This window comes from Anarrhichthys ocellatus, unplaced genomic scaffold (genome assembly GCF_004355925.1).
Source record: "Anarrhichthys ocellatus isolate YVR2014 unplaced genomic scaffold, GSC_Weel_1.0 scaffold20, whole genome shotgun sequence".
Classification (NCBI taxonomy): Eukaryota; Metazoa; Chordata; class Actinopteri; order Perciformes; family Anarhichadidae; genus Anarrhichthys; species Anarrhichthys ocellatus.
In genome coordinates this window covers 6,016,168-6,039,714 of record NW_022280050.1, presented here as the reverse complement: position 1 = coordinate 6,039,714, position 23,547 = coordinate 6,016,168, and the positions used below count along the sequence as shown (strand labels likewise).

The 23,547-nt window shown below is 41.5% G+C and overlaps 1 protein-coding gene across 1 annotated transcript in view; it reads right to left on the bottom strand.

Annotated features, from left to right (window-relative positions):
* The window catches only part of myo3b (myosin IIIB), a 49,237-nt gene that overhangs the window by 3,176 nt on the left and 22,514 nt on the right, over positions 1-23,547 (bottom strand). The window contains exons 23-31 of the mRNA XM_031858284.1: positions 17,750-17,829; positions 15,793-15,870; positions 14,703-14,908; positions 12,378-12,489; positions 12,054-12,216; positions 11,511-11,591; positions 10,011-10,107; positions 8,613-8,658; positions 7,580-7,703 (exon numbers count right to left, since the gene is read on the bottom strand). Coding sequence (XP_031714144.1) covers positions 7,580-7,703; positions 8,613-8,658; positions 10,011-10,107; positions 11,511-11,591; positions 12,054-12,216; positions 12,378-12,489; positions 14,703-14,908; positions 15,793-15,870; positions 17,750-17,829 — 987 coding nt within the window. The remainder of the gene's footprint in view (positions 1-7,579; positions 7,704-8,612; positions 8,659-10,010; positions 10,108-11,510; positions 11,592-12,053; positions 12,217-12,377; positions 12,490-14,702; positions 14,909-15,792; positions 15,871-17,749; positions 17,830-23,547) is intronic.

The following is a 23,547-nucleotide window of genomic DNA, read 5'->3' as shown; positions in this document are numbered from 1 at the left end:
TCCTACACTGACTCAGCAGATCTACAAGAATCTAGATGTAGATGTTCACCCTCCTACTTCCTCCTGAAACCAATGACACAATTGCAAGCAGTCAGAGAAAGAAGTCATTTATGATTCCCATTCAATAAATGGCATCTTCTTTACTCTCTGCTGCTTCCATTCCAGCAGATGACCAAATCTTTGGCAGCGAAGCCTTGTTTTGCCTGATTGTTCAAAACAGCGTAGTGAATAATTCATTATTCATTGCACCACAGAAAGGATATTGACATACTAAAGATAACGAGCTACGTGATAACCTGATTATTCAAACATAACACAATTATGAGGGCTTATTACATTCTCCTACTACAGCACTCCCAGGGTTCTCAACATTTATAGGATACAAAAGTGTGTTTTAAAGCCGAGACACCTTTACAAGGAAGCATCTATATTTAATGTCAGATAACGTTTCATCTTCTTTGCCTACGTTTCGGGTGAGACAGGACATTTCTTCATCATCTCTTGCTACCTCGGCTTCTCTACCTTGACTAAAGCTGCATTTGCTTTTTCCATCTTAACACTACTTTGTACTCACTTTGAACAGACCTCATCACATCTCAATCCTATACATCAAAGAGCAAGCTCCCCCTCCACCCCCCATTTCTCCTCAGCTTTCTTGATGTTATTCAAACCGGTGCAGGTTTACTAAAGTCACACTTTGTAAATGCCCAGAAAGTTCCTGTCAGTTGTGAGATATTAGCTAACTTTTACCGTGAATCTTATCTATCTGTGCCTCAGAGGTGCTAACCGTCCACCGTGTGAATCCTTGTCACCCCTGAGTATTAGAGGATATTAGGATAAATCTCATGTACTGAAGAAAATAGCTATGTGTATTTCTTCCAAACAAGACTTTTTATTTGTCTGGATCAAAAGCACGTTTCGTTTACAAATATTACATTGAGATAAATTGTACAACGTTGCTGCTTAGCTTTGTGAGACCTAAAACACCTACTGTATCCACATGACATGTTGGGATGAAACGAAAATAAACCAACACACATAAAATGTTTGCACCTTACATTTAATGTAAGCAATGTCTGTATGTAGGACATTGTTCTCCTAATGATGCAGTAATGGATTTGATAAGCAAATGTTTTATTCCCCTGAAATTGCATCAAAGCACTCAATCACAAATAATGAACCTTCATGTCCTTGAACAAAGTTTCAAAATTCAATCGGATTGTAAAATAGTTTGCATAGTCCGTGTTGTCAACAAAGATATCATTGGTTTATCTTAAAAAATAGCAACTCCACAAAATAAAAAAGGGATGTACAGACTCTGCATTCAGTGTAAGCAAGCCAGTATCTCAGTCCCTGTTTGCTGAAGACTCTCCGCTGTAGCTAAAAGACAAAGTCTGCATTCAGTTCTTCATATATCGAAATTGCAATCTTCAATCCACAAGTGCCATAATCTAAATCCGAAATAGCATCCAAACTAACTGTGTATAAGATTTCACCGGCTTTAATGACGCCGGTAAATTTACGAAGCTAACATTAATTATGTGAGCTGGTCAAACTGAATTTTCGCAAATCTAGGGTTACCGTTGGGACTTATCGCTCATGTTGCTGAATATTCACAGGAGAACCGTACGAAAAATAACTAAATAACTTTTCGTAAGATATTATACAATTATATGAGGATACGTTGTCCCTGCATGATGAATCATGGTGACTTTTCCTCTAGCGCCATTGATAGTTGTGGTTTTGGATGGTCTCAACAACTATTGGATGGATTGTCATGAAATATTCATGGTCCCCTTAGGACAAATAATATCTTTGATGATCCCTTGATATTTCATCGAGCGTCATCATCAGGTAAAACATTTCATTTTGTCAATTTGGTGCTTTGGTTTATGACCCAACACTTGCAAAGCTAATGACATTTCCATCAGCTGCACTTTGTGTTTAGCACTTAATTAGTAAATGTTAGCATGCTAACGAGATAAACTAAGACGGTGAACATTGTGCAATGTTTAGCAATGACATGCTCATTGTCAGTGTGAGCATGCTCAGCATTCAGCTCAACACCATTCGTCTGCATTCATTTATTTATAATATTGTAAACACAAGACTAATTTGTGATTGAGGTTGGTTCAATCACATTTTGTTTAATAATACAAATACTGTATTATAAAAAAAATGCTTGTAATTTTGTTTACAAAAAAAAAAATAGAATTTTAAATCACTACTGCAATATTGGTTGAGAAAATCCCGATAGATGTTTCCCTAAAATGGCTCAGCTGCTGGACCTGCCCTTGCAGATCTGGAGCCCGAAACACGACACATGGGGGTTGAGCATCACCCATTTATCCATTCTGACCTGCAGCGATTAGAGCGCGTAGCAGATCAGAGGATGGGTCACAACTCCCATCTCTGTGCCTCTGTTGGGGAAATCACTGCCATTTGATCCAGGCCAGCCCCAGAGGAATGCTGCTCCTGCAGATATATTACAGGCAAGAAGGCTGCCAAACTGGCCTCCAGCAACGGAGCGTGGCTTGGACATGGGCAGGCAGAGCTGGGAAGGGGTCAGTCAGTGGCTCACACCAGGGGTTTGCTAAATGATCGTGGGTAATGTCTGCTGTTTGGGGTGGGGAGGAATAATGGTCGGCTGGGAATACAGAGGCAGTTCATACAATATTGATTCCTCCATATCAAAAGAAAGTCGAGCAGAGTTTGCTCTTCTCGGTGAGAAACCTACATATTGTACATGTTTGCTTTTTGAGATGAAGGGGGCTGGAATTCTTTTTGAGATAGGTATTTCTTTCATATTCAAAGAGCAGCAGATGACTCCTTTTATATCTCTAAATACCACTTTGAAATCCCTTGAAAATCAGAATGCTCCTCAGAAACAACATAAAAGAGCTGCTGAAAGGGATTTTTAGTGGAATAAATTAGAGATGTATCGATTTACTTCCCAAATCACGTGCTGCAATCACCTGACTTCTACTAGACCACGGAGAACCACTTGGGATTTGTTTGTTCAGATGGAGGGAGCAGAGGCACCAAAAGGCATGGATTATAAGGAAAAATCATCAGCAGGGGCCTTTGATGTCTAAATGAGGCATGTGCAACCCAGACCCAGGCCCCCCTTCTCCCACACACACACATGCACGTACACATTCACACACAAACTCACACACTCACACTAACGCAGACATAATTCCTCAGTTGCATACAAAGACTCCAAACAGATATCTGAAGTTAAAAAGGATTTCTAGAACTTTTCAGGACTCCTGAGATTTATTGCCGCTCTCGTCATTTTGGACATCTAGCAACTCATGTGCTTTAAATTACGAGACTGGTCAAGCATTACAGATACTGTTGGAAAAGAGTAGTTCCTGCATCTGTTTTCACTAATGGAACCGAGGATGTTGTTACTTATAACCAATTTTTCACACTGAAATCAATCATTTCCCCTGACAGCAGATTTGGAACTTTGACTCCGAAAGAAATGTTTGCATGAAAGAAAAATCTCTGAACTTTGTGGAGGTCAATCCTTTGTCACAGACATAATACATGTTATTTATAACCGTGAACTAGCAGGAAGAGTAAAAAGTAAGTAGCAAAGAGGGAGACATGAATGACAAGAAAACCAGGCCAAAAATAGATTAAATATGCAAACCAGTGGCATTAAGGTTATTCTCCTCTGACCCTTGCGATCCCTTGTAATATCATTTTGATAAAAATGTAATGATATAAAACTGTATTTTGTCTACAAAAATAAAAAAACTGATACGGTTTTGTGTTTGGAAAAAGTTTGTTTTAAACTACATCAAATGAGTCAATCCTTGTGCGAAATTACAGAGAACTTGGAGTATCATTTTCCACCTCGATTTTACGTCTGAGGAGATTATTCTGTTGGAATTGTGATGATGAGTAGTTTGGAAGTACATCCTGTTAACTACTCCCACTGACATTAAGAGGATTACGTAGGTAGCGTCAGACAGAGGCAACTCCTTCCGTTAAGTTGAGTCTTTCCTATCCCTTCCAAATCTCTGCTGCCGCTATGTCGAGCCTGTAATTTGCCTAAAACTGAAGGAATCCGGTTGAGACGCTGTGATATGTGGAGACAGACAGATCAATCAAAAGACGAGAGACAGCGAGAGGGTGGGAGCGTATTTGTCTCGAGAACATGGAGAGGGTGGATCATTTGTCTAGCAGATGCATGTTGATATGGGGAGGCTGATGCTCCTTTGAAAGTGGTGGTGGTGGTGGTGATTTGTGGAGCAGCACCTGGTGGCTGCAAACCTTGTGGGAGGAAATGTGGGAAGACGTTTAAGGGCTGAGGGAGGGAGCGAGAAAAGAGGAAAGTGAGATGTATTGGTGAGTGTGGGTTTGACCTCAGTGTGGGTAAAACAGCGTCCACATTTCCAATGAGCTCTCCCAGCTGCAGCTATAAAGCCCAGAGAGAGCTCAGGGCTACAAACAAAATCAATTCTTATTGACTGTACCATGTTATGCACTGAGGGGAGATAACTATAGCCAATAAGTCAACATGAACTTCAACTATTCTCCGCACCCTTTTCATTTTTCTCTTTTCTCATCCCTTCAAACGACCAGGTTAACTATCTTCCAAGGCTCAGAGGTAATTGGTCTCTGTGTTGTGGCTCCACTTCATCACTGCCTCTCTCTTGACATGTATGTTTACCACAACTATAATCTTCAAAAAGCCTGTTAACATAAGTAGCTCAGCTTTCATAAACCATAAAGTCAGCTCTGACTGATCCTCAGCACCATCCTGTTTACCACGCTGACGAGCATAAGCAGCACTCTGATCATATCTGCTGTTTGCTAGCAAAGGCTTTCTTTTTGCACACGCCTCTGTGACTCATTTCCAAACGTGTTGTATTAATATTCAGGTTCGGGAGACAGGTGACAGGAGGTGACATCGTCTTGAGTGTGCAGCTTACATGACTTCACTGTGTATGTTTAACTTTTTCTCTGACAAAACATGAGAAATCAAAGGTTGGTGCTGCAGACATCTGAGTGCGCCTGGGGTACAAAGTTCTTTAATGTTCTCTTTCCACCATAAAATGCAACACTGAGGGGATTTTGCTTAAGAGTGAGAGTAGTCGCCTTGCCTGATGTTAGCTATATAGAGAAAAAGACACATATCCAAATCATTTCACTCCCTAATTTGCTTTGTTTCCCACATGAAAGAAATGGGCTGAGCGCAACACTAGGCTTTGTCAAATCACTTAGAAAAGACCCAACGTACGTCAAACACATTGAGAGGTTCCAGGTCACGCCCTGGTATTTTGGCATTAATGGCATTAATGGGAGCAGAGTGTGTACGGGTGTGCGTGTGTCTGGAGGGGTGGGGTAATTCGATTTCCATGGTTAATTTTCTGTTTTTCTCCACTGGTGTCCTGAAACACTCCAGGTCGGGCTCCAGCCCGAGAGAACCGGTGCGATCACCAGAGGCGACAGCAGGAGGAGACACAGGAAGGAGCCTGGTCTCCAAACATCTGGCAGGGCAAGGCTTCCACGACTCGCTCAACCTCGGGAGGGAAAAAAAGGCTCTCAGATCTGCAGGGATCAAAGTGTGCCCTGGGTGCCTGAGCCACTGTGGCCTCCCTCAACATATTCAAATGGGGTTTCCTGAAAGAAGTCGGAGCCACAAGCAACATAAACGAGGCAGGAAAAGGGGCGACTATGAATACCTGAAAATCTCTGTGCTCTCCACATAAAATGAGCTCATGGCGGAAGAGGAAGAAGATTTTCTTTTTGTCAGGGCATTTAAATAGAATATAACCCAACTGTCAGATATGAAATGTTATTCATGTGCCCAAGGCTAATTTACTCAGTACAGAGAGCCTTCAATTAACCTAATAACAAAAAAGGTCTGTGAGTGTTTGACTTACTGCAAGAAATGATGCCAATAAGACTACAAAGTTTTTGGATGCAGGTGGTTCCCCCAGTGGGTCCCCAAGATAACTCACTGCAACAACCATCCACTTACCAATTTAAGCCCTTAAATTATTCTAATTCTAACAAGTGAAACTACTTTCTGGTGCATGTGAATTCAGTAGTAAATTAAAATTATTTAACTTTTAGTTCAATTTTTTTTCATTCTAAAGCAGCAACCTGAATTATTGTGTCTTCAAGATAAAAACAATAGTTTCTTGAAAAAAACTTGTGAAAACAAGTTGATTTCTCTTAGAAAAGGTTGAAGTGATCTTTGATTCTACACTGAAATGACTTTAGGTTGGATAGCTTACCAGTTATAAATCAAAAGAAAACGTTTAAAAAAAAAGAAATTGTCATATTTTTGCAATTCCTGTGCGTCTAAAAATCCTTCAAATTAAACAATCTGAGCAGCTCAAAAGTCATTCCCACACTGAGGCAACAGCCCAAAAAGAGAGGTTGCAAGTGCACATTGCTTCATCTTAAAATGTTGGAGATCAGAGTGCTATATTTCATGGTTCAAAAGCTCCACCTTTAATATCATAAAGCAAAGAAATCATTTAAACACTGCACAGTTGAGCTACTTTTAAGATGAGAGGGATCCTAGGTGCAAAGGAATGTGACTTTACACATCAAATGAATCATCCTCTTCTTAGGTAGCTGGGTGTCAAACTACAAAGACATCATAAAAACAAGAAAGTAATTTGTCTGTTAGTTCAAAACTCCGTTTTAGAAAATGACTGGAAGCTCCGGTGACATAGGACAAAACATACTTTTGAGCAAAGTGGCCTCACACTGGCATTTCACTGCAACATTTCCCTCCATAATACTCTGACATTATAAATTCATCAAACACTTCCTCCCTTCAGCAGCAGTGATGCCTGGGAGCGGGGGTCACCTGTATGCAGCATTACCGAATTAGCCGCTATCTAACCCAGACCTGCTGTAGCGTGCTGACACTAATCCCGGGCCTGCTGGAGAGCCCTGCCTGTGTTACATTATCATGTCTAATCCCCGTAATCTCTCAGCCGCGCTGCTAAACGCTATTTCACCTCCGTCTCTTACCTCATACCCCTCTAATAACATTAATGAAGAGCCGGGCTCCTATTACCCAGGCTAGCCCAGTGGTGGGCTGGGTGACGGCCGTAATCGGAGGCCCCCTGCACAGCCACCCACTCAGCCTTCCAGGCAGCAGGAATTAATGTAATTCATCGCCCGGGGCAAAAAACAGACCAAACATATGTTCAACAAATCAGGGTTTGTGTATTTTCTTGTCACCGTTACTGTGCAGGTCTATTAGAGTCATTGATGAGATCCTTAGTGAAGGGCTCGGTGTGTGGGAGAATGAAAGCTTTGAAGTGCTCTTGCCACTTCGAAAGCCCCCCCCCCCCCCCCCACACTTGCCATGAGGCATTTATGATGAGCTGACCTGCGTTATTAAAATACCGAAGAAATGATCACCCATAATGCTTCTCTCTTTTTGCTGTCAACAAAGAATGACAGCAGAGGATTGGCTGGGATGAAAGGTTGAAAGGGGCCCCGTATTAAAAATGGCACTTTATCCATTAAGGCGGGATTTCTGCTGTCTCTTTGTGTAATTACCTGCACCCGCCCGCTCTGCGCTCGGGCTTACCTTGTTTACACTGCATGTCTCGCAGTCTAGCTGTCTCCCTGCAAGGCTTCGTTACACTGTCTTCGGCTGTGCCTTTGTCTCTCTTGATGTCTTTCACTTGTCTGTCGAGGCTGTCGAGGCCAACCTTGAGAGGAGGAGGAGGAGGAGGCGTAAACACACCCAGAAGAGCAATGTCAATAAAAGCAGCAGATAAATAGACACAACTTAAAGCAAGCTCCGTAATATGTGCTTTTTTTAATTTTTTTTTCAATTTAGGCATGTAGACACTGCATTCATTTATTTACAATTTGGCACTCGTATAACTCAAACCCATTAATGTGCTTTGCAATGTTAATCAAATGCTAATGCAATTGCATATCCCCCTTTGCTAGCCCTACCTCCTAGCAAACAGCACCACACTGACTTAATTGTGAGGGTAAAAAACAGCTCATACAGGCTTCCTCTCATATTTAATTTTATCTTTGAATAAAAGAGCTATAGGAAAGTATTAATCTGCTTAACATTTCTAAGTACATCCTCCAAAGGATTTTGCTTTTTTAATCTTACATATGCTCAGCAGAGTTACTGGCAAAAACTGTACATTTTCCCCATTTCATCCTTTCAACATCAAATGGTGAGCAGCAAAAATTGGATCAGACTTCAAAGACTGTGATGTGCTCCAAGTCACGGAATGGCTCTTCTATTTCACATATTGAATCCGAGCAGGATATCAAAGTGCTACCAAAGAACCTCAGGTCTTTACTAAAAAAGGGGTCTAACATCTGTAGAAAGAGGAGCGCAAAGACAAATCACCTCAGGGAAGAGCGAGCATTTATTCTCAGCCGTGAATTTCCAGCCTTTTGATTCTCTCGTTCCCGTACCACCCTGTCTTCTCCACTGAGATGAAGGTTGGAGCAAGAGAACTCTTTTGTCTCAAGGACTCAAAAAATTCCCAAAGAATAATCTGGGTTAAAGCTGCTTTGTAGAGGAGCAGCATTTTACAGACACAGCTAAAGCCAGACAAGAAAATGCTCATTGATATTCTGTTACTTACATTTCCTCTATGCATGCCATCCGTATGGTCCTTGTTGCACTTAGACCTGTGAAAGTAAGAAGCATTTTTAACTGACGTAAACTGTCATAGAACAACACATAATATCTGTTTTCTACATACATGGAGTAAGAGCTGCGGATGAATTGTATTCGTCTCCTTGTTTTAATAGCAAAAACAACTCTGGTTTATGATTATGCAATTTGCAGAGAGCGAGACAGAGACACGTTTCTGCGTGTGATCACTCACTGTTGCATTATTTAAAAAAACAAACACCAAATAAGACAACATCTGCAAACACAATGCTGCATGCCAGCCGCGTTCATACTTCAAGAGTAGAAATCTCATCCAGTTTGGACTTGGTGATGCAACTGGAGGCTCTCTGTTATTTGGATGCAAATGCAGAATTCATGCGCGGCAGAGAGTAGGAATATCAAACGGGAAAAGAACAGCATGTAGGTGAGAACATAGATCTTACAGGAGAAAAATGGGCCAGATCATGTCAAAATAAATCTATATGGAGAGATTCCAACACTGATTAAACAGAATTGTTAAGTGGAGGTTTGAAGTTTTTCTCACCAAGGAATATGATTGTAAACACGGAGAGAAAAATCCCCAGATGAGGCTGCGCTTGGTTTGAGTATACAACAAGCATAACATTTTCAGATGTGTAAATCTAGTATTTTGGAGTTTGAGTCTGCAGAGAGTTGCACAGCATTGACCAAAAGTCACCCAAGATTTAAACGAGGTTTGTTATACGCACGACTTGGTTTAAGATGAGCGCTGATAGGCAATGAAATTCATATTCATCATTTTTTGGAGCTTCCTGCACATAAAGAAAAATCTCATGATTTTCCTCTTAGATACATTTTTAGCACGTGATCTCATACGTAACGTTAAGGAATTTGTAACAACTGATTTGTGTGAGATGTGGTGCAGAGAAAATCTAAGCACTGAGCTAAAAGCCGGTATCAACAGCACGTGTGCTGCTGTTCAGTCGGTGGCGGCGCTCCTGCTTAGCACATATTTTCTTAATGACTGGCCTGCCCATATGCTGAGTAAACACAAAGTCTGTACATCTGGAGACCAGTGCAGCTCCCAAACCCCATTTGTGGTCAGACAAGTGTGCTATCTTGGTGGAAAGATATTTATTACGTTTATAAAACTGAAAGAGGTGGTGCTTAAGGGAGGAGTTTTCTCTTCTGCTTGAAACAACAGTACATTACAGAGCATGAGGAGCCCGTCCAGCAGACATAAGAGTATGAGTGACAGGTACGTGAGAGCCCTTTCTCAATAAGCCGTCTCTAATGGCCGTCATATTTGAATAAAGACACAACTAAAATCTAACCACAGGAAGTAAATCTTTCAAAGAGAACAGACCCTGAAGGTCAAGAAGCTCACCCCGTATGCTCCTCCTTGGTGGTCTTTCCTCCAGCCTCAGGGGGACTTTGGTGCCCTTGGGGTCCGTGGTACCGACGCACCCGATGGCCCCTGTAAACTGCACAGCATAAGAATTTCAGACATGCTCCTACATGGTCAGAAAACCATTTTCCTCCCTCTGTCATTCAGCTAAACAACATGCATATAGTCCACTGAGGCAGTTATCAAATGTAATTGTTGCAATTAACACAATTCCCCACAAATTATCGAAGCACTAAAACAGCCTGCGAAATTAGTTTATCATCCATATAAAGAGTGTAGTGTAGCAGTGATTGTTGAGACACACTGGGTTCAGATGGTTGGTAAACGGAGCCTGCTGACTTACTCCGTCGACGGGCTTTGTGTTTTCCTTGTAAAATTATATGCGCAGGAAAATAAAGCTCAAGTACATTGTTGAGCCATGGTTCTATTTTGCATGGTCTAATCTGATCGATGGTGAGCACGTCCCCCAGGCCCCGCTGAGATCTGAGAAGCCACCAGGCTCATACATTTGAAAGGCATCTGTTTATTTTCAGAATGCAAATGCAGCCCACCTCAAAGGCTATAAGCTGCAGAGAACATACAATGTGAATGTGCTGGAGTGCTCCGCCGGGGGGCTGAGGCCCCACTTATGTCAGGTTCAGGTTCACCCCCCTCCTGAACCCCAGCGGCCACACACAAACACACTTCTCTAAGGAGAAAGACAGCACCGACGGAGAGGTTTTCTAACACCAAAACCATGTTTACCCATTCTGCATCGTTATATACAAGAGCTTTAATGGAGGACATGTATACAAGGTGTGCAGGTGACTGAGATGCTCCATGTGCCAGATGAGGGCAGCCCTTAGGAGAGCCGGGGGAAACAATGCCAAATCTCCTCCCCCTTGCCCTCCTCTCTCCTGCCCCTTTTGGCACCCTTCTTGTCCTCCAGTGAGAGGCTCCAAGGAGGGGGGGTTGGGTGGGGGGGGGGGCAGGGAAGGTTAATGTGCCCACTTTGATCTTCGTCAAGGCACACTGAGTAAGAATTAATTTACATTTCAGATGAAAAGGTTGACAGTATAAAAAGGCATCTTGTTTCTGGTATGCGAGAGCTGTGTAATAGGCCAGGAATTTGAGAGAGGAAGTCGTGAGGAAACAGAAGGGATAAGCCCCTCTCTTGCCTTTACTGGGAAAGAGATGAAAGGAAAAAGGATCTCAGTATGCACTGTTCTTCTGAAACATGGGGACCAAATGCTGCACAAACTTTCAAAAGCTTTCCTGTATGCATTATTAATTAATTATTACTGTTTCGCAGGCCACTCATCAAGATCAAAAAGGTGTTTCACAAAGAAGTAAGGTTTTCAGGCCTTTATCCCTTTTCCTTTTGAAAATGCATTAAAAAAAAAAATAGGCGTGTATTTCCGCTGGACACACGAGGAATTTCAGAGGTCTGCACTTGAATATATGAAGAACTTCAGAAGAAAAATATAAACATTTCTTTACCTGACTGAATGCGGATTGCGGCCTGTTGCCGTTCCTTTTTTATCTGCTTGAGGTTCTGCCGAGCAACATGGCCCCTCCAGGCTAGGGGAAGAGAAAGAGGCAGTGTTTATGTGTGTGTGTGTGTGTGTGTGTGTGTGTGTGTGTGTGTGTGTGTGAGACTGCTGACCTGCCTCTGTGAAACAAAATAGACTGCACATACTACACAAGATCCCACTTCAAAACACTGCTAAACCAGGTGGCAGAGGGATGGATCCCTTTGAACTCTCTGAGGTCTTATTGTCTGCTCTGAAGCATTGCTCTTAACCTTTCTAGGTCAAGCTGTGGTTATCAAACTCATCTTCTTTTATGGAGACTCACCGGCACATAATAGACCAGAGGTCATTAAGAAACCAGGGGTAAAATTCACATTAAATTTGCACCTGTTTCATCATAACAGGATAAAAGAATACATCAGGATTTTCACACACTTTTGCATTTTTATTTTCTTATTTAAGTTTCAACAATTCTTGTCATCTGTTTACTGTTTAATTAATACCAGTGTACCTGACTGGATGATGATGGCCCCGCGGTTTCTCTTCTGCTTCTCTTTTCGGTAACGTCTGGCGCCAAGCCAGCCTTTAGTGTATGCTTGCATCACCACCACCCGAGCTGTCACCTCCCTCAGCAGCAGGTTCAGCTGCTCCACATGGTAGTACCTCAGAAAAACCTGACCAGGTTAGAAACATCCCAGTATTTCAGTCTAGATCTCTGTACTGCCATTTCTTTACATGTTTTTTGTTACATTTTGTTACTGATTATAGGTCAAAATGTATGATACGAACACTGATTTCTTTATTGTTTTAATTGTTGGTGTAATAATCACATTACCTTCGTCTTCCCGAGCACACAGGCTTCCAGTTTGGCCCGCTCCAGTATTGCAACAACGTTCTCTTTGTTGGTCTTAGGCATCTGGTGAGCCCGAAAAGCCAGGTAGTAATATCTACGAAAGCAGGCACAGGGCAAAACAATTCAATATTTGATCTAATGTATTTATAGCACTTCAAGAGCAGAGTCGAGTTGGAGCCAATAAGATGTAAAGAAGATTTTGTGGTCAGAAAATGAAAGCACAACAACAACAAAATTCACCAAAGATAATAATACTACTTGAGGGTTAATTTGCTTGTTCTCGATCAAAGAAATTCTTGGTCGACGAACAATTTTGTCAACTAATTGATTAAATAAAGTTTCTACACAAAGAATCACAGAAAACATCACTTTAAATCCTGTGTTGTACCAGAGACGTGTTCATAAGTTTCTGATAAATAATAATTAATAATAAACCTTCAGCATGAAAAATTGGAAATTGATCCGTAAAACACAAAGACGCTGTGTTGAGAAAAATGGACCACACTGTTAAAAAGAACAGCTAGACATCAGTATCAATAATGGATTACTGCTTGTTGTCAATAAAATACAGTTTTACTCCACCTCTACTTTTATATACTTTAAGATAACTCCAAAAGTCAATCTACAAATATTTAGGTCACACAGTCGATCACATATCTGACTACAAACATGGAGCTCCTCTTCGCTAAATGCCAACATTTTAAAGGAATTTAATTGTTCAAGAAGTGAGACTAGAAATCTTCGCATCTTTTTTTCCACACAGCTACTATAAGCATCATCGTAGCGTGAAAACTGCCTGCTCAGTCAGAGCAGAAAAATGAGTCCGACTGAGACATGAGTCTTCAACAGACGCCCTTTTGTTGGAGCTTTTCTGAATGGATCCTCGTCTCTCATTTCAGTGGCCACAGAAGATGCCCATCAGCCCGGGCCTATCGGCGTTCATCAGCTCAACTGCATGTTTATCGCTCATATTGTCCGGATCCGTCCGCTGATCCTCTTGTTGTAGTTTACAAAATACCAGCATGGGACAGAGTGACGCTAACTGTTTGCTCAGAGACATCGAGGCTCCAAAACGACTGGTTCAGCTCGTGTTCTGGCGTTGGTCAAAAAGAAGAAGAACAACAAGAAGAAAAACTTCTTTGAACTCCCCTCCCCGGCTCAGTCTACAGCCTTTCATTCTAATTCCTGTTGATACCTGTTATTTCTTTGATGGTAAATACAAAGCACTGCTTGGCAACATCAGACGAGCCTTTGATATGAGAGCACACATTTAAATCAGTTTTCAGTAAAGGTGCAGTTTAGCAGTTCAGGTCTGTCTGTGATTTTAGCCTGGCTCAGGTAGGATCATATGGATTCAATAGCAAAGGTTAAAATGTAGTCTGAAGTGGTAATACACCCTCTCATTCACACACACTTAGTGCACGGGTGTATTAGGTTAGGTTTTTGATGATTTTCCAATAGTCAAACACTATTTAATAATGGGACCAAAACTAGGACATGCAAGAAAAGAAACATGCGGTCATTCAAAGTTTTAGGTCACCAAAAGTGAAGCATAATTTTGAAAGCTTCCCTAAAGCAGTGAGACTAACCAGCCATCTCAAACTTGTTTTTCCTACAGGCCACAAGCCCAAGTTAATTAAATTTATATCAAGTCTTCACATTAGGAATATTTTTCAAAGGAAAATTGATCAAACATAAGTTCCCTTGCATTTTGTAACAGTGTATTTTTTACTGAACAGGGCTGAGGTTTAAGTATTCACTTTTTTAAATGTGGGGTTGGACATTTGAACAGGAGTGCGTATCTCTTTTTATTTTATCCTGTCCCACATCTTGAAAAACAAAAACAACACCCTTACGTAAAGTCCCCCCTAATGATGAAATCCTGTTTTAATTGTGTTCTAATGTAATACCAATGGGACACTAGACACAGACTACAGTTGAGCTTTTCCAGTACACAGAGTTTAAGAACAAACTCTTCATGAATAGTAAAAGGAGATCCATTAAAATGCATCACCCCTTATAATCACAGTTCCTCCCTGTTTGAATTTCATCCATATTTCCCAGACTGGAGTATCCACCCATGTTAAAAGAGCAGTAGGATTTTGTCTTGCACTATCACTAATGACTGCCAATTAGTCAGCCTCTTGCTCTGCTTAACTTGTACCCCTACCTAATTAACGAACCCGTGTTTCTGTGTGATGCGGAGCACGGCTCACTTGTTCTGCGCTATATCTCTGGGGTTGTGTCGGCGCCCCACGTGTGCATGCTGCAGAGTGTAGGCGCTGCCTGTCTTGACGCCGCTCTTACCTGTTGACAAACTCTTCAAAGAGGATGCGGTGGGAGTAGCCTTGCCGACGGATGTTCACCGTCTCCAGGATCCCGGTGTAGCGCAGCTGCACCATCACCCGCTCCTTGCAGAAGCGCAGCGCCTGCCTGTCATCGTTGGGTTTGATGCAGCGCACAAAGTGTGGCTGACCCACCACCATCTTAGACAGCAAGTCCATCAGGGAGTACTGCAGACATACAAGGAGAAAAAGAACAGTTATCATAAGAATGAACATTATCACAGTCCGGTGTGAGTTCAATTCTTAAGATTTGCTCTTCAAGAATCCACATTTTTCAGATATAGATGTGTTTGAATACAGAATACAAGCTGAATAGTAATTTGCTGTAATAATCAGTCCCCAACAGGAGTTCTGTCAATATTAATAAATAAATAGTAGTTCATTTGAATGAACAGCTAACAAGATAGGTTACAACTTGGAAATGTGTTATAAAGCTTGTTACAGGCTCTGCCAAACTCCAAAAAGTCACAACCTGTTTGTGAATTCTTATGGAGACATGATTTAACCAACCTCAATGGAGTTAAGCTAGTATATTATATAACAATGTCATTTGGTCGTCATTAAAAGGAGTTCTGTGCTCTTTTCTATTGATGTCATGATAACGAAGAAATTTAGTAGTTGATACCAATACCAGTGAAATTCCACAGTTCTCTGTACCGAAATCAATATCACGGTAAAAAAAAAAAAAAAGCTATTAGCTTTGAGCTAGTGTTAGGAAGTTAAACAAGTCATAACTTCCTCTCTAATATGTATTTTAAATTGCTGTGAACACATCTCCTTCAAACCAATGTATTTATTCAGGTGTCTTGGTCAGAAATTACAAGATTATATTTGAACACATACATTATTTACCTTCGCCTCTCACTGAACGTTTTTCATAATGAAACTCAATGCAATCTTTTTTCCTTTATTTCAAAAGTTAAAAAGTTATTTCTGAACAATTGTGAAACTGGATGTTTGGGTCAACAAAGTTGAACAAAAGAGTTCATAACGTTAACAAACCTTTGGTGGTTGTTAAGACGGTTACGCAGCATAAAAGAGAAAACACCTACACGGAAATAGGAGGCTACAGTCTGTCTCCTCATGTTGGTGGTTTCTTCTGGGTGACGCATCAACTCCATGGTGTCCACCTGAACACAAACATTCACAATGAGCACGCCGCATCTGTAAACAGGCCAGACTCAGGCCAACAGCGTCACTGCAAAAGCAGCAGATTCAAATGAGATTCCGTTTGTTTGCAACCTGACTTCCTCGGCAGGCCCTGTAGAGATGAAGGTATTATTACAGCAGGTCTCCTTCCTCTCAATGGGCCAGTTGGGAATACACAGCTGTACTAACTGTGCCGTCTGTATAAGATAGCCCCATAAACACTTAAAGCTAACAATCTAGAGAATAATTCTGCACTGCTGTGGGGCATGGGAACATTGCGGAGCATTCTGAGTAATGAGACCAGCCGTCACCAAGCAGACAGTCATCCCGACGACGGATTAACGAGGACACAATATAAGCTTTTTAATGGCCTTCGCAGTTCATGGCTTCATCAAAATTAATGATGCAATAGATATTTTATGGTAAGTCTACGTAGCAAAGTGCATATCTTAATCCTTTATTCCACCGTAGTGCAGAGAAAGAAAGGTACGTCAAACGTAAACTGAGTTACACGGAGAGAGGAGTCGGATGCCTGACGCTTTGCTTTTTTGAAAGGAGATCACACGGAAGTACAAACGGTTATCGTACTTCCACTAGGCTAACAACCGTCACACGGCTTTAATCTGGTCGCACTGGTAACTTCCTGTAAGTATCAGCTTCTGTCAACTTTCCCCCCAACTCTGATTGAGAGCATGACGGCAGCATACATATTACATCAATCACAGTGATTTGTTAAAAGAAGCCCCTTCTTGTTCAAGAATAACCAAGAAGGTACTTACAGGCAAAGTTCAACAAAGTTTCTCCACAGCTATTTTGGCCTGTGTTTGTGTCCCACATTGAGTATTTCTATAATCTAAAAAGACACATCACGGAGCATTTGTTTACATCGATAATGCAGAATTGAGTTACATTTTCCGAAGCTGCACACAATTCAAAGATAATGAAAACATAGTTAAAAGTGTGAATTTGGATTACAATGATGATTAGTGGATATTTAGAAACATATTTTGATTTGGACTCATTTACTGTTTCAACATAAGTCTGACCTTCAATAGGTATTTGGGAGACTTTGAGTACGGCACATGTTGGAAATAAAGGAAGAGAGAAGTGGAAAGACAAGAAGCTGAAATTCACCTTTAAAGGGGTGAATTCACAATGTTTTTTTTTTAAACAGAGAACAACCACAAATAATTCCACAATGGACAAAGATATTTCCATTTTCATATCTTTCAGACAATATGATTTACCAAATGCTTCCCATTAAATAAAGTTAAATCGGCAGAATTAAATGAAACGGATGATGTGTGAGTCCAAGAGTGAGAAAGGTTGAAAGTCCCTGCTATCAAGAAACTTTTTGGCGATAACGTTCTGGTGCTAAAACTCATTGTAGTGTGTGAGACACCATAAGAAGGACCTGGAAAGAAACTCTGCATGTAGAGCATCAACATAAACACGATTAATAAACAACAGTAAGCCTTAGTGTTGCTACATGAATTTGCTGTGGAATATTAGACTCATGAAACTGTCCGGGCCTCTTATTGAAGTAAGTTGATGCAGTTATTCCAGTTGATTTTAGAAGACCGACAGTTTTCCCCCCCCCAAAATACTTTAGTGCCCATTAACAACAAAACAACAATAGTTGATGAGTTTGAAAACTACTTTCATGCCGTAGACACCGAATGCCAGATGGCGATGCTGCATCACCACAAGCAAGACAGCAAACATAACAGGGTATTCAATTAATGTGGCTATGCTTCACGGCGCAAGTTTTACTGGGTTTCTTATGGCGCAGTGCCTGTGAGCAACAAATAAAAAAACATTATGTTCTCAGATGGGATGATTTGTGCTACGGGAGCTCACCTTGGTGCGTCCGGAACCGAGCTGCGGTGGCAGAGATCTGGAGGCAGCGGTGATCCTGGCTCTGGACGTAGCCAGATTTCCTGTTCAAAACCAAACCCATGAAAACAGTCAGAAGCAGTCGCGTCCGGTCTCATTTAAAGCTGAGAAACAGTGTGAACAGCTGTGTGAAATACAGGGAATCAATGATTATTTAGAGTGAACTTTGGGATGATATTTTTATATTATTTTTAAAGATATAAGGAAAACAAAGTGAACAGCCGCACTACTATGTTAACAGTTGTGTTCATACTGCAGCACAATATAGAAGAGAGTTCAGAGGGAGCCTAAATCTCAGCTGAATCCCATGGACTCAGGAGTGCAGCTGCGTGCACAGCAGTCCAACAGCCCCACACACAGCAGAAAGGATATGAACATAGCATATGCAAGACAGTCTGAACATTTCAAAGTTTCTGCACAAGATGTCCAAATGTTTTCTCTGGCTATATCTTCAGAGGCTAAACTGTGATTAATAGCAGTGAAAGAAGCCTTTGAAGCAGGATTGGTGACATCAAAGTCCTAATCCATGGGTGGCAGGATTTTTATAATGAGTGGGAAGTATCTTAACACATTTCAAAGGGTTTACTCCATGAATAAACAATAGCTGCACAGATGTGCCACACACACCTTTAGAAAAATACGTCTGCAGACACAGGAGGCAGCATTACCCGAGCAGCCGTGTATGGCAAGGAGGGAAACCTTTGTAAGTTTTTTAAGATAAAGCTGAAGTGACAGGCTAACAATTGTTCTAGATTTTCTACCGCACACAGACGAACTCCTAAAATGCAAATACATCGTCAGCTCCTGCAATATGATTTCAAGACTCGCGTCAGTTGTTGAGGACAGGGTCTGACAAGGAGCCAAAAACTTAAACACTGGATCAGTGCCTGGCTTTGTCAGATGACTGCAATATCAAGTGTGTATTAGAAGCATCAATCAAACACTGAGGAGATCAAAATCAATTTATGAAGGATTAATTAACAGCCAGACCGCTTCTAACTTTAGACAAAGAACGTCCTACGTGTGCCAAAGGTTTTAAAGTGATCCAAAGCAATGTGGTGTCTCATGGGCCCAACACGTACACACACGCACACATACACACACACGCACACATACACACACACGTAAGCGTACACGCACGCACGCACGCACACACACGTAAACGCACGCACGCGCACACAGCTGTAGTCAAAACAAGCCAAAACATATGATGTGAGAGAACTTCAAAAGGACTCTAACAGTCTTTTAAGCGAGTGATGATACTGCTTTTAGCATTTGACAGTTATCTGCTAAATTTTTATTTATTTATCTACTCATTTATTCTGCCATTAATACATTTTGCATTTTGGTAAACAAACTAAATACAAGATATTCTGTCACATTAAAATGTGCACTTTTATGTTTGTTAATAATGTGCTTGAAAGAGTATCCACAGGTTCAGAATCTCAACCTAAAAATAGAAGAAAGGAAAGTGTAAAATATGATAACATGGAAATATGAGCAGTTAATTGCTCATTATGAACACATGTTTGTGAGAGGGCCTTGTGTTCAGGATCACAGGGACAGATTTTACATCCTCAAACGCCCCTTCGGCACAATCAACAAAAAAAAAAAACCACACAAAAAGAATATGATCTTTGAGAACAGGAGCTGTTAAACTGTGTCGGGTATATTACCAGCACACAGGCAGGCAGGGCCCCGCTCCAATTAGCCCAGAGTAAAGCTGGATGGATTAATTGGAGTGGGTCTTGTGCAAATGAAGTGCGCTCTCTCCTCTCCCCATTAGTGCTGCTGGGCCAGATCATCTGAGCACATTTGTCATGATGAATTAGCGGCTGCGAGTGGAACGAGCTCATGGAGTGTCACTGTGCTTTCACGCCTCTCACTTCCATGACACCATCAAGGGGAGATGAAGGGGCTGCGCCGCGATGAGAGAAACTATGACAGTTGTACCTAAGCCTTGCAAATGGACACTCGCTTCTTTCTTCATGTATTCCTTGGTGGGTTGTATTAATTCATTCTTCTGGCGGGTTTTCATACCCCCTCCTGACTAGATGATTAGAGCATGGGTTAATAGTCAGCATCCTCAAAGATTTCCGTCTCCTGAGACATGAAACCAAGGGAACACCTGTGATGTCCGGCCTGAAAGAAGACCTTCTAATTTAGATGCAGTGGGGAACTTGTCTAATGATGTGAATTATAATTATTCAAACAGAGACGAGCAAGAAAAGGGAAGACTTGTTCTTTGACAGTGGTTTCAGTTAAAAAAAGAAGGCCAAATATGTTTTTAGTTCCAGCTTGAGGTAGTTTTACATTTTGTCAGCACTCTTAAATAGATATATGATGAAAATAAAAACATAGAGAAGAAGAGTTTTAGATAAAAGCTTAATAATTACAAGAGGAGCAGGTGAGGGGAATATTTCCCATCAGGTCATTCAGTCTTGAGACACAGGCGGTGGAGGAGCGTCCCACTGATCGTTTCTGCTTCACGCATGTTGCTCTTGGCATGGACTTCCAGGACAAACAGAGTGAGGCAGAGCAGTGTGTGGGGAGGGAGGGGCAGAAAGAGAAAAAGCCTTCCTTGGCATCTGTGCGTTCACTTTGAAAATTAAGCCCAGCAAGAATCCTGTAGGAAAAAAAAAAAAAAGCTCAAGCTGGCAGTTGTATTGGGGTTCTATTGACAAGAATAGTCAATGTGCTTGGGATTAAAAAGCAATCCCGCGTTCAATATGACACCTCCCTACACGCTTTTATGAGTGCCAGTGTGCGTCTTGTACTTCAGAAGCTGTGGATCGAGCTGTCGACACGGGGGACAATCAAAGTTGTAAGAGAGAGCAGCCTTCCCGAGCTGAGTGAGCAGAGGCTTGCTAGCTATCTCCGCCGCTCTCCCGCTCTCTTTTTGAAAACATGTGATCTAGAAACTCAACTCAGCAACCAAGCAAATGAGATTAAAGCACCCATAACCCCCGCTGCCCTCCCCACCCTCCATAACCACCGCCGTTTATGCCTAGAGATGGCTCCGGGGGCTGTTGATTTAAATGCCATCCACTACTGTCAGAGCAGATCAATCATAAAAAGCATGGTGTAATTGGCTTTTAGTGACACAACACAGTGTTGCATTTATCAAAGGATGTTGTACCATGTGACTTAGGAAAACCGGTTCCTCGCTATTGAAGTGCAGGGCTGTGAAAAACCCCACTGCTGACTCAAAACATTCCCCAATTCCACGATTAGGGGAGAAATTGAACAAAAGTACTACTTGGTGAGTGTCTCTTTTGGTAGCGGGAGTGTGTGGAAGTCGAGTGAAAGACTGTGGTGTCTGCCCACTGGGATGAAAAAGGCTTCTGCTGGGAGAGAACAAAGAGCCAAATGTGTCATATCGCTGGGAGAGGCCTGTCATTGCTACACAGGAGGATCTCCTAACATGAAGGGAGACAGACGGAGATGCAGAGGATGGCAGAACTGCAACTGTGGCTTCATGTGAAGACGTAAAAGCAATGTAAATTGTTCAATATAGATGATGGATTTGAACTTATAACCCCTGATATCTCACAGGAGCATATTGCGGAGCTTGTTTTGTTAACTCCCCCAGTGTTCCCATTGTAAAATATGAGCAAGAAATCTTGTCACTCCTGACCTGAGATTGTGGAAAACCATTATTGTGAAATTCTGCCTTGGACAAAATAATTTAAAGGATCTTTTACTAAAAGTAGAAATACCGCAATATAAAAATACGTTACACGTTTATTATTATTACCGATGCAAATTTATGGTTGCAGATCATGGCAAATCTGATTTAACCACTTAAATCAGTTAACTACAACTAAAATACAAACACCTCAAAAACTACGGTAGTGAATGTGAATGAGTGAATGTACCCCTGCATGCAAATAGTAAAGCCACATACATTCACAGTATTCAGCTTTCCCCTTAATGAGATAGAGTGAGAATGAGAAGAGACAGATTTAAGTCACGGTTGTCTGCACACAGATTAACGATTAAAAAAAATACATAAATTCATAACATCTCAATTCTGCCTCATCTTAAATTAGGAGAACTAATATTCCAGGTGTAAAATCTTTGATGCCCCGTGCAAATCAGACTTAGTCAAATACATCAGCATCTACAGCTTGTAAGTTTAATCACATACACTTTTCAAACGCTCAGCTGGCCTGCATACGATTCCACATGACAACAAATTGCACTAGTGAAGTGCAGGTCTTGCTCAAACAGTACCAGTAATTTTTCTTCATACATTACAAAGTGTTAAAACCCTGGCAAATATCAAATATTACACTCCACTCTGCACATCCTCCATTTTCACCGTGCTCTGACAAAGGACTGGCAGTCTTGTTGTGCTGTGTGTGTGTGTGTGTTTGTGTGTAGATGTGCAAGGCCACCCTGTGGCTACACACACACACCCACCAACAGAGAACCATACTGTGACCGCAGGCTGCCCAGGCACCAGTAGGCCCTACTGAGCCCAGCCAATTCAAACACTGTGATCCCCCTGATCTGGGAAAGGCCCTGGCTCCGATGAATTTGTCCATGCAAATACATCCCATTTCCTCTGACAAAACACCACCACATGTCCAAGCCTCAAGGACCCACATTCTGCAGGGCTCAAGTGGCCTGGGAGCTTTTCACTTTCTGGGGGCCCTCTTAGTTTCCTACTGTTCTCCAAACATGAACTGCATCGATACTCGGGCCATCACATTGTCAATCTGCTGTGTGGAATGAATGAGCAGTGTACTGAAATATTGCATAAACATGGAATGTTTAAACTTGTTTAAAGAGAGAGATTATGTGGTTTAGAGGAATTGTTCCTGTATTACTGGAAGGTTTGATATGCGTGCAAGCAGAAACATCAACATTCTCTGCATGTTAGTGTGTAGTTTGACATCCTAGATCTACTATTTTACTTCCATCCCAGTGTCAGGCTGCAGGTCTACGAGGGTGTCCCCCTAGTGGTGACACTGTGAGGATGTGACCCAGAGTGTGAAACCACCCTGGTGTAAAACAGATTTCCATCAGATCCCCCCAGATAATGGTAATTTCACAGATTAACAGTGAATCTATAATGTGAAGTAAAATGCAAATTAAATCCCCCCGCAAATTCTACCCTGAAGAATAGATTTAGAATTTTCTCATGCTATACTGTATCTCACTTTAAACAGCGCTCCATCTTTTCCAGAATGATAAGCCGGAGTAGAGCGTTTCATAGCTTTTATCTAATGAGATGATCTGCAGTTTCACAAACTGCAATAAGAAAATTGGACCTCCGACTCCAAAGAAATAACTGCGAGCGTATTGCAGTCATACTGCCTTTACATGAACATGCAAAATAATAGATTTACTGTGTGCTATAGAGCTTTTTGGCGGATAAAAAGGCTCAAACTGCCCAACACAGTTTATTTCTGCAACAAATCATCACATTAACTTGATTCAGACTGAATGACAGGGCAGAGAAAGTGCAGAGGAACAAAAAGGAAATAAAGAAGCTTTTAGATCTAACTGACACTATGTTAGCAGCAGTAAACATTATGGCACATCTTAGTATCTATTCACTGCCTTTGTGCACTGAAATGAAGTGTGCACTAAATTTGTTTTTATAGGGTGTACTCCTCTGAAGCCGTTAATTGCAGAAAGGAAGTGGCTGAAGGCTCCCTTGTGCACAACCTGCAATTGAAGTTTACAGACACATCACACAGATTCCTACTGGAGTCTCAGCTAAGGTGCCTTTTGTAAATTGAAGCTTCTTT